At 41.2% G+C, this 12,308-nt stretch overlaps 1 protein-coding gene across 12 annotated transcripts in view; it reads left to right on the forward strand.

Moving 5' to 3' along the window:
* VPS13B (vacuolar protein sorting 13 homolog B) overlaps window positions 1–12,308 on the forward strand; it is a 714,157-nt gene that overhangs the window by 355,525 nt on the left and 346,324 nt on the right. For all 12 annotated transcript variants that reach the window (XR_008306070.1, XM_053245162.1, XM_053245160.1 and 9 more), the window contains 2 exons: window positions 10,882–11,053; window positions 11,716–11,830. Coding sequence is in view for 11 of the 12 variants with exons in the window: in XM_053245162.1 (XP_053101137.1) it covers window positions 10,882–11,053; window positions 11,716–11,830 (287 nt within the window). In the remaining variant the exon portion in view is untranslated. The remainder of the gene's footprint in view (window positions 1–10,881; window positions 11,054–11,715; window positions 11,831–12,308) is intronic.

Here is a 12,308-nt window from a genome sequence, read left to right on the forward strand (position 1 = left end):
TGACTCAGTATATGGCAGTTTCCTATGTTCCTATGCACTGTACATAGGTGTCGTACTGGACATGGATCGGCAGAGAGAATACCTGCCAGAGGAACTATTTCAAAGAATACGGGAATTGGCGCTGACATTGCAGTTGCATCTGGTACAGTGGGCACACACAGTTCAGGTGTTGATGGGCCTGATAGCCTCATATACCGCCACAGATCTGTTATGTGAGACTAGGAATGCGGAAACAGGAACAATGGTATCTGTCAGCTTTCCGGCCGAACATGGACAGCTAAAAGCTTCTTCTACATCTATCAGACGTGGTACTGAGATCGCTAGTATGGTGGATGAAAGAGGAAAATCTTCTGGCCGGCACTACATTCAAAATTCCAGTGGAGGTTTTGGTAATGACAGATGTGTCTCTCATGGGCTGGGAGGCTCAAGTGCTTTGGACTGCAATGCAAAAGACTCTGCACATAAACTTCTTGGAGCTGCTTGCAGCTTTCCAGGTGAAAAAGTCATGTCAGAGACATCTGCTCGGAAAGACAGTTCAACTGTAGATGGACAATACAACCACAATATCGTATGTGAACAAACAAGGGGGAACGGTATTCCATTCCCTCTGCAATTTAAGCCAACAGATATGGAACTGATGCATTCCATGGATGATTCATCTGGTTGTGATACACTTAAGAAGGATAAACGATACACTTGCAGGTGCCTTGAGCAACTCCCAAGTGCTCCTTCAACAACACAAATGGGAGTTGAATGAAGCTTGTCTAAGGAGCCTATTCAAGTCTTGGGGGAAGCCCACAGTAGATCTATTTGCAACGGAATGGAATGCGAAATGCAGTCAATATTGCTCAAGAGCAGGACTGGGGGAGCAATCGAAGGGCGATGCATTCCAGTACCAGTGGACACACAGTTTATATTCTATTTATTCCCCCCATATCCACTACTCAGTCAGATGGTGGCAAAGATTTTACAGGACAGAACTCGTTGCATACTGATAACCCCGTGGTGGCCAAGGCAACCATGGTTTCAGCAAGTACTCAAACTATCAATGGGAGAACATGTATGACTAAAACTAATAATTGGTCTTCTAACACAAGAACAGGACCGCCTGCTACATCCAAACCTTCAAATGTTAAGGCTTACAGCATAAAGGATAAATTACTGAACAACATTCTGTTGAATGATAAAAAAGTGTCTACAAGAAAAAACTATAATGCAAAATGGAAACGATTCAAAATGCACGCAAAAGCCAAGTACTATAGAGCCTGGGATGCTTCCATATGGGACATATAGCAATATCTTACAACATTGAAGTCCGGAGGCTTAGCAAACACCTCATTGAGGGTGCATTTGGCTGCCATTTCTCCCCCCCCCCGCCCCGTGATGGTTGGGTGACAATGGGAGGACTGTCTTCAGCCACCCTAATTGTAAAAGGTTTCTAAAAGGGGTAACAATTCTGTGCCTGCCAGTACCCAGGCCAATGAATAGGTGGAGTCGTTCCTTGGTGTTGTCTGCCTTGATAGAAAAACTATTTGAACCGATGGCAATGGCAAAGCTTAAAATGGTAACGTTAAAGGCAGTATTTCTGATTGTCATTACAACAGTAAAAAGGGTAGTGAGCTCACTATTTTACGCATAGACGAATCGTGCTCTAACATCCATAATGACAAGGTCGTGAAGTGGTTAGATCCAGAGTTCAGACCTAAGGTTGTCTCAGACTTCCACATGGACCAAGATATTGTGCTTACCCACCTTTTTCCGAAATCCAGATACACCTCTGGAACAGGCGATGCACAGCCTGCCTGTATGACAGGCTCCTCTATTCTATTTGCGGCAAAAGTTTGTGATAAGGAAATCAAGACGACTATTGGTCACTTATAAGCAAAAGAATGGGGCACGTCCTGTCTCTGGACAAAGACTCTCTCATTGGCTAGTGGAGATGATCTACCTGGCATACAAGATGCAGAAGGTGGAACCTCCTAAAGCCGTAAAGGCCCACTCTACGAGGGTGTATGCGTCCTCAGCAGCGCATTTATCAGGGATAAATTTGATGTATATATGCATGGCTGCAATGTGGGAATTGGAATAGATGTTTGTGAAACACTATGCGGTGGACCTCAGCTCTACGCCGGCAGCAAATTTTGGGAGGGGTGTACTCAGGCGAGTTTTGCCGTAACTGGATGCTCCTACCTCCAGGAGTGGTGAAGCTCGTGAGTCACCCACTTTTATGGATGTTACCGGATCACGACACAGATAAATAGGTTGCTTACTGTACCTGTAACAGTTGATCTGGTAGTGATCCGGTAACATTCATAAAACCCTCCCATCCATCCCCACAACAGCTACTGCAAACATATAGTCTATCAACACAAGATACAGCGAACAGCTGCATGGGAGCGGCCAACAAGAAACTGAGCTGTGAGGCACAAAATCACTGATATGAGCAGGCATGCAGCATGCACAGTGGTGGTTGATTGGTGCCACGAGGAGCTAATGATTTCTACCTGAAGTGTTCTGCACAGGCGCAGAACCCACTTTTATGAATGTTACTGGATCACTACAAGATTGTTACAGGTAAGCAACCTGGTTTTTTTGTTGTATGGTGTCCCATAATTGAATTCCAAAACGCTATATAATTTTTATTGAAATCAATTGCTCATTAAATAAACAAGTGTAAGAATGCTCCTGAAAAGAAGGCATAAAATTATGTTGTTACCGAGTCCCCCACACCTTAAAAACACTTCTGGGGTCACTGTTAGAAATGTCTTATCCAATGAGATCATTTAGAAGAGCAAAGAAATCCCTTGTCAACTCTCCAGCTTTCTGTCTCTGAATCAGAGGGGAAAGTTCTTATTGACCTGTCTGAAAAGTTGTTGTTGTTTCTGGACTCTGGAACTGGAAAAGGCAGCTCAGACCTTTTGTGTGGCGAGTATGAAAGGTCTAAGTCAGGCATCCCCAAACTGCAGCCCTCCAGATGTTGCTGAACTACAAGTTCCAGCATACCCAGCCACAAAAAAATTGTGTCTAGGGATGCTGGGAGTTGTAGTTCAGCAACATCTGGAGGGCCGCAGTTTGGTGATGCCTGGTCTAAGTTTTCAGTTCCAGGTCCATAAATCTGGAAGCTTGTTCTACTCATCATCCTAGCTCAAGGCGATTGATAGAAAAGACATCTTCTGGCTGAGTCAAAACACCTCGCACCTTCTATCTGTAATCTGACAATCCATAGTCGATAATGTTTGTACCTCTCTCATATTAAGAACTGGGTTGCCTCATCTACCTACCTACCTACCTACCAACCTACCTACCTAATTCTCTAAGGCATAGCCATGGCTAATCCCGTGCGTGGCAGCTCTCACAAGAGTTCGTGAGGAGAAGCACCTGATTGAGCAGTGGGGATTCCATATGCAGATAGGGAGGAAGAGCCTGTTAGAGCAGAAGCTACATGGTGTTTGGGCAGTGGGGATTCCATATGCAGAAAGGGAGGAGGAGCCTGCAATGGGTAAGGTCAGTTGGAATGCAACTGTTACTGGTCGGAAGATGCTCTTGATTGTAGAGGAGAGGAATCTATATATATATAAGGATAGTGGGCAGGGATCTGTGAAAAGAGGGGTCGTGAGGGAGTTAAGAGCCTCTTCAGGAGAAGGAGGCTGCCGTTGTGTAAATTAGATGAGTAAACAAGATGAGTGAGACCTGTTAACTCAGGAAGGAGGAGAGAGAGAGAAGGGAGGGGGAGGGAAAGGGGAAGAGTGAGTGGAGGAGAGAGAGAAGAAGAAGAAGGGAGGGGAAGAGAGAAAAAAGGAAGAGCAAGGGATGGGCCCGGGCCTGTCAGTGGCCTGAGGGGAATAAGCGGCTATGGCAGTGGCGACAGCGAGGAAGGGCCCAGTCAACTGCTGCTGCTCCTGTGGGGAGGAGCAGGAGGGGGCTCGGGTGAGGGTGGGGAGGTCTCTGGGGATAGGGGGCTGCATCTTGGCCAGTAGGCGCCAGCAACGCTGCAGCCGTGACCAAGAGGGGTGAGGGGGATGGAAGCAACAGGATGTAGGAGGAGGAGCAGGAGTGTGGTTCAGATGAGGGTGGAGAGATCTCTGAGGTGAGAGAGGCTGTGGCAGGGAGTGAGGGGAGCAATCAAGTACTAGCGTGCAGATGCTCTGCACGGGTTAAGCTAGTGTTTATTATTCCTCTCCTAACAAAGTGGCTCATCTAAAAGAAGGCCTGAGATGCTGGAAACTGAAGTTTAAATTTTGGCTAAAATTGGGACGAGAGTGTAATTGGGGACTGAACCAGGAAGGGCTGTTCTGGGGTGGGATGCAGAGCAACATTGAATATGATACTGTTAATCAAGACATCTGAATATAACTTTTCAAAGATTGTTAGCTTTTTCTTACTCAGTATTAGGAAGAATAGCAGTAGTAGTTGGACTCACTAAGCTGCATAATTGATTTCCTCAGGATTTATAATATTTTAATTTGGTTAATTTTACCAGAATTTGCTATGGTGAACATTTCCATGATGTATTTAGAGTATTGTCATATCGGGACCACTTTGAAATTTGTTCCTGTTCTGTTTATATGTCCCTTATAATATATGTTTAAAACCTTGAACATTGTCAAATAAAAATACACTTGTAGCCTATGTATTAATTTTTTACTCCAGACACTTCACAGTTAAAGCATACTTCTGCTCTGCTGGGCCGGAATGATTATTTTGAAAGGTTTCTCAGTTCTTTCAAGTGTACTAGGTTTGCTATAAACGAATGGAGGGCAGGGCGGGCGGGCGGGTGGTATGACCCACTCCAACAATTGTTTGTATTAAATAGCATATGAAGTATTTATTTATACTCTCTGTAGATGATTTATACTTTTAAGCTGGGAGTAATTCTTTTCATGCTGACAGGTTGATAGGGAGCGCTGCACTGTTGTGTGGGGAAAGCTGTGAGGATTCCTGAATCGCAAACTGGGTGGTGGTCAAGATGGAAACATGAGTGAGAGGCTTAAGTACTAGGGCTTAGGAACAGTTAATCATTTTTACCACCCCTGCCTTGGCCCAGTGAGAGCAAAGGTAGTGCAGACAACAACAGGCCACTTGTTACTGTTTACTTAAGTATGAACAGTGGAGGAAGTGTTTAGTCCCTGGGGAAACTGTGTGATTGAACAGAAACTCAGAAGTTATTTTGATAAGGCTGAACAGTAATTGGCCCCAAAGTCTGATCATCCCTGAGCTTTAATATAGGCTAAAGATGAAGGCCTGATATGTTTGGCTCTTCCTGATGAATAAAGATAAATCCTCCTAAGAAAAATAAGCTCAGCATTTTGGGTCAATTTGCAATAATTGGCAAAAGAATTAAATTGTATATTTTAGGGCTTGGCAGGAGATGGGCTGGGAAAATAGTTCAGTCTTTCAGAATCTGGCATTATTTCTATGAATTTGGATGCAAAGTAGAAAATCAGTGCATAAACATATTCAACTATAAATGCTTGATGTTAGAAATACAAAGTAAAACATGAGAAACACACAAAAATGTCTTGTCATAGTTCTTAACGTTTTGGTTGGGACTACTTTACTTGTATCTAACCATCTAAATTACCTTTTAAAAAGTAGTAGAGTTTGAAACATTAAGTTGTTTCTCACTGCATTCAAAAGTATGCAGACAGCTCACATTTGATGACTGGGGAACTATTTTGGGATTCATGATATATTAATGGTGCAGTTGACTCGAAGAATATAGCCATTTGTGCGAAATGCCTAGCTGCATGGTTCAGGGAGTTTTAAACCTTGCCATCCAAATCCTCCTCTCAGACCGTTTTGCCTATGTTGTCAAAATTCCTTGAACCATGTGAGGAACTACTTGACACACCCAACCTCTTATGAAATATATGTTTCCAGGAGCAATTACCCACTTGTCCCTGAAGTATCTGTGCACTTGTGGTAGGATTTTGTACCTAAAATCATGGTGCCAGTTTTTCCATATTGAATTAGGAGTTAATTATAAATTAAAGAGGGGGTTTCTTACACCCATATTATTTTAATTGTGTTCTTTTCTTCACATTTGGCAACGAATAAGAAAAACATATTGAACATGTCATTTTCTGTATACTTTAGACATGAAATTGAAAGCTAACTTACGTGGGTTTGCAGAAACATCTCCTCTGAATGGAAGGAGAGCTGCACTCACGGAAGAGTTCCTTGTATGAGCATAACACTCTTTCAATTTCCTGGTGGAGCTTCTGTGAGTTTAGCAATAAGTTGGATCCCTCCCAATATTTGTACATTTTACTGAGCCAAAGACTGCTAAGTGGTGCAGGTAAAGCTCTCTCTTCACTGCCTAGGAATGGTTGTTTGAATGCATCCAAAAATAATAGTGAGAAGGTGGCAGCAACAAAGTGACCTATATTATTGAACAAATTAATTTTATTTTTCTAAAGTGACTTATCCTGTTAATTTTTTTTTTAAAAAACACATAAATAAAGCTTATGGACTTTTAACTTCAGTTGCTATTAAATAAAATTGAAAATGAGTTTAAGTATGAATCTTATGAAAAGAATTTAGTGATTCTTGAGTGTTAGAAATTCACATTGTCAGAGTTAAATGAAATATTGAGAAACAATATCCAGAAGTGAGATTAGTGATGAACTTGAACATACTCAGATGCTGAAATTCAGTTCAATTGTATAGAGCAATCAAAAGACCATGTTGCATGGACAAACCTGGCATACATACATACACACACACACACACAGTAGTTATGTAGCACTAGAAGTCCTGCATTCATCCTAAGCTTGTAATTCTATCTTCTTTTTATGTCTGGAAATGGAGGAGATGATCCATTCTCACTACCATTATTTTGACTTTTTAATGTCTATATCTTAAAATTTGATATAGAATCATAAACAGTATTTCAGATATATGTGAAGAGAGAGATATGGAATTGAATAGAAAAAAATGAAATCTTATTTTTGCACAAGATATCATTGATAATGTGGAACTCAGTGACGCCAAATACATTAATGACACATATTTTGATTATATTCAAGAATGATCTGTGAATTAAGGTTGACAGATTTGACTCTGAAAACATTAAGCAAAGATGGTCTGTGCATGCCACTCTTTTAAAGCACAGTGGAAAGCATTCTTTTATAACTTTTAACAAATTGGGAACAGCAAACCAATCCAGAAAACGTCAAAATTGACTTGAACCTCATTTGGAGCCAACACTAAACATATTTTTTATGTTTAAACAAGTAATACTTGCCCATTTCCATGACCCCTCGTTAGATTCCATTTCTAGACTTCTGTTATGCAAAATCCAACAGTCATCTTTTTAAAAAACTTCCCAACTTGTTGCCTTTGTCTAACATTATTTTATTTTATTTTAAGCATGTATACCTCACTTCTCAGGTTGAGAATGAATCCCAGAAAGCAATGTAACCAACATGTCTTAAGCAAAGAAAATAATAAAAGCTGTGGAATTAAAAGAGCTATGAAGATATAAAAGAATCAGGATAAAATTACATCTGAGAACATTAGGATAAATCATATATTCTTACACATTGAAGTGTCCCCGTGCTCCCCCTTCTCCAAATGGTGTCAGAAGTGAAATGTATTTCAGCTTCCAAAGGTTTACCAAAATCTTTCAAACAGTACTTAATTGCAATAATGTGAAAATATGGACATGTACAGAGACTGGCTGAAAAGAAAGTGAAATCAGGCAGCTACCCACCCAAGGAAAGAATCGGTTTAGTAGAAGTATAGGGGTATTCATTGTCTGTACACTCCCTTGAGGACCTGATTTTCAGCTTTAGGGGAATGATATACATTCAAAAATAAATATGAGTAAGTTATATCACAAGTTCTACAAACCATTGTACCCAATGGTTTCTTAAACATCATGTAAGATCTCTCATGGAATTCTGGGAATCTTGACCTTCATTTTAAAAGATGAGCAAAATTCTAGATCTCATGGCTACAAGGGAAATCTGTAACAGTTCATAGAGTTTTTCCTAAACATTTACAAATTTAAGGGGTCCAGGTAGGCTTTCCAAGTAAAGAGGATGGTAATTCACTTGACAAAAATCTCACTCTTTTTCTTTCTATTTATCCTCTAGTTATGGTAGATTTGACATTCCCTTCCTGTTCTGTAGAAGAAAATAATTACAGATAGTGTTTAAAAAGAGAGCGAGCGAGCAATGCCGTATAGTAAAAACCATTCTGCAGATTTTTATGAACGGAATCTGTGTTGGATCCACTTATAGTATATTTCTGCTGTTTTTTTCCTCCTTTAGGTGACTTGCAGTGGAAACTTGTATAAAGAAATTGAAGCTTTATCTGTGGATTTTTGTTCTCTTCCTGGAAAAAAGTGTTGCCTCACATATGTGGCTCAGTTTCTCCCACTAGCACTTGTGCAATTCTGCACATGAATGAAAGAATGCCTATTTCTGTTCCAGTTGAAGCTATTTGGGTCATGGCCTATATTGCTATGAACCTATGAATGTGGGGTGCTGCAGGTTATTAAATGAAGCTAAATTCCTTTTTCCTCCCATCTGTTCCCTGCCCTCATATTTCACCTATGTTCTTCTGTCTAACAACCCAACTGAAAACCTACAGTGGTGATTAATATTTTAGAGATCTTTCCAAAGTAAAAGCCTTTAAGAACATTGTCAAAAACTGAAAACACCACCCCACATTCAATATGGCTATCATAACATTTTTTGAATGTTGATTTAAAAGATAATTGCATTACATTATTGTAAAAATATTTCTCTCATAACAAGAGATAAGGCAATTGTACCTCTTTGACAGACAACTTTAAATAGGTGTAAAATTATATATCTTTTGAGTAGACATATCCCAAAAATGTTAGCCCTTTCAGACATTATGTTGGACCTGCATTCAAATGTCTGTACACATTTTGGGTATATGTTTTGAGGTAAATGACTGTACCTGTGATCATTTTAAAGTGAACCGGGTTACAGGCCTTCTAAAATGCAGATGGCAATTGATTACTGTACCTGCTCTCCGTACACAGTTATTTATGTGAATAACTGTACTTGTGTATAGATCTGTATTTTTATGCAGTGTACAGATCTGTAAGAGTACTGAAAATAACATGTGAATGGGACTATTGTGTTGCCTGTTTTATGATGACATTTATGGCTAGTAGTAAGCAATCTGTAAACTCTGCCTATTTATACAACAAAACTAGGTAATAGGGTTGTTCTGACCAAGATATTCCAGGAGGGATGTGCACAAATCATTTTACAAGTAGGGATGTGCACGAATCATTTTGGCGCCTCTAATTCGAGGCACTGAAAAGATTCAAGTTCCCCCAGCCAAACTGTTTCAGCAGGAGAGGGAGCACACATTTTAAATGGAGGGAGACAGGTCTTACCTGACCTCTGTCACTCCTATGCCACCTCAACATGGTGCTGGCCCTAACAAACAGCCCCACTGTACGTTCTTACAAGCTATGCTGTGCAGGGGCTTCCTGTTTAGGAACAGGAAGTTCCCTGTTCCCAGTGTCCCGTGGGCATCATTGTTATATAAATGGCGTCTGCACATGTACTGACGCCATTTACGTGACGACAATGCCCACAGGATGCTGGGAACAGAACTTCCTGTTCCCAGACAGGAAGCCTCCACATGGTGTAGCCTGTAAGAACAGACAGCGGGGCTATTGGTTATGGACAGCACCGTGCTGGGGTGGCAGAGGAGTGATGGGGGGCAGGTAAGACCTATCTCCCTCTGTTTAAAGTTCCCGCTTGTCACCTTCTTGGATGTGTAAGAAAACTTCATGCACACCCCTAGTTACAAGGCTTCTGAGTTTTTGTTGAGTTTTTTCATATGTTAGTTAACCATTTTCACTTGAAGATTGAATCTATGTCTGTCTATCTGTCTGTCTATCTAAGGTTAGCTACTAGTGCATATTCTGCTTCTGATCTTGATATGTAATTCATTTCTAGATGGGATCTGCCAACACTGTAATATTAATTTTCAAAACAGTGATGGATGTAGGTCACTGCTGAACTCCTCCCCAATGTTGCTTAGATGCGGTGTGACTGTAGTTGCTTAGCTGAAAACCACATTTCTGGCTTTAGCCACGACTCTATTGAACTGCTCTATTGTAGTGCTAGTTGAGGTAATAAGGCCTTAGTGTGAGTGTGGGTATGTGTCCAACACCTCCCCTCAAGCAAGTTAGACCTTCCATGCCTGGGATTGGGCAGAAGGATAACAGAGTCTAATGTCCCATAGGGATGTGCACGAACAGGTTTGTGCACTCCTGGGATGTGTGTGGGGGGTACCTTTAAGGAGAAGGGAGAGTGCTCTCCCACCCCACCACTTTCCTCCCACCGATGCTGTCTCCAAAAACGCTGGCGTGAGGCTGCTGTGTACCTCCTTGCAGCCCTGGTCAGCGCCATGCCGGAAGTGGCCGGTGTGCATGCACACATCACACATGCGCACTGGTCATGCACGTGCACTGGCCACTTCCAGTACAACACTGACTGGGGCTGCAAGGAGGTACTCAGCAGCTCCGCACCAGCGTTTTTGGAAACAGCACGGGCGAGGGGAAAGCAGCAGGGGGATGGGCACCCACCCAGGGGGATGGGTACCCACCATGCTCCTTAAAGGTACCCCCCCACCTCTGAACCACTCCGAATGCCAGTTCATGCACATCCCTAATGTCCCACCCCTTGGCCAGCATTGCAAAACAAGGTTAGCATGGGGATGGGGAAATTACCTATAATGCTGTACATCAAAATCATGGTTACAAAGGTCTTAAGAGTGATGGCTAACTGCAAAAATAGCTTTGGGATCATATCCTGAGTGCTACCAAAGATTCCTTCAACTGGTACTTTTCAGCTTATTGTTTTGTTTGCTTACTTTCTGCAGGGTGAGTCTCTACAAGGTGGTGATGATTCTCCATTCTCAGACTCTGTTACTTTAGAGCAAACAACAAGCAATATTGGCATATCAAGTGGACGTGTTAGTTTATGGATGCAGTGGATGTTGCCAAAACTCACCATAAAGTTGTTTGCACCAGATCCAGAAAGCAAAGGCACAGGTATAGCATCAGAAATTGGAGAAACAGAACAGTGATTTGATGTTGGTTTTATATAAATATTTCAATCTCAACAGTGCTCAGGGCAAGTTAGAATTATGGTAGTAACAAAGACATTTAGACACATCAGTTGACTATAAAATAATTGACCCTAACAAGATGAAAATCCTAATTTGCTGACTATTTGAGCAGGGCTGTGTCTGGGCAGCAGGTACAGCCCATTTATACATGGTGTCAAGAGCAGTGCACACAGTACTAGTTTGCATGTGAGGTTCCTGCTCCAGCTAGAAATATTTATGGCTATAATTTTTGCTGTGTTTAGCTTAAAATTGTTTAGCTTAAAGTAGTTAGAGGATATGGATTTTAGTTATTTGTTATTTATCTGTGTAAACTGCCCGGAGCCATTTTTGGAAGGGCGGTATAGAAATCTAATAAATAATAAATAATTTTGTATTCAGATCTCCATACTTTGCAGGTTTCCTGGTATTATAATTGTTATTTAAGAGACTATGAATCCTATGGCTTCTTCTTTGTGATAGAGGAACTTAAGATTCTGTTTAAAATGCTGTGGTTGATTATCTCCCAAATAAGAGCAGTTTTATGCAGGGAATAATTTCTTAAGGGTTGAAAGTGAACTTATGGCTAAATTTCATTGAATATTGCAGAGATTTGTGTTGTCGGTGAATTGGAAGACCTTAGCGCCTCAGTAGATGTGCAAGATGTCTACACTAAAGTTAAGTGTAAAATAGAAAGTTTCAACATTGACCACTACAGGAACAGGTAATGATTAAATCATGTGTGCATTATTTATCAACTTCCCACCAGAAATAAAAAGGGAGTGCTTCCCCCCACCCCCACAATAGTAGTATCTGATCCTGACTTGGTATTCTGATTTGTTAGCTAACTTCAGTTTGTACGTACAACAGTTTCCCGCATTAGGGTGAAATGAGAAACTGCAGTGTGTTACAAACTGCTACCAAAAATTTTAGCTTGTCTCACCCGCACATAGAGAAGGAAGCAAACGGGAGTGGTTGTTTGTCATTACACTGTTGTTGTTTGTCATTACATCTGAATGCAACCAGAGGGCATGAGAGTGAGACACTGTGTGCTTTAATATCCATGTGTTCTATCCCTTAATTCAATACCTTATTTATATCTATTAGAACAGTAAATTTCCTAAAGTGTGTGTGTGTGTGTGCATGCGTGTGTGTGTGTGCGCGCGCACACACACCCACACCCTTGGTTTAGCCAAGGGGTT

The sequence above is a fragment of the Hemicordylus capensis genome, chromosome 4 (assembly GCF_027244095.1).
Source record: "Hemicordylus capensis ecotype Gifberg chromosome 4, rHemCap1.1.pri, whole genome shotgun sequence".
Classification (NCBI taxonomy): domain Eukaryota; kingdom Metazoa; phylum Chordata; class Lepidosauria; order Squamata; family Cordylidae; genus Hemicordylus; species Hemicordylus capensis.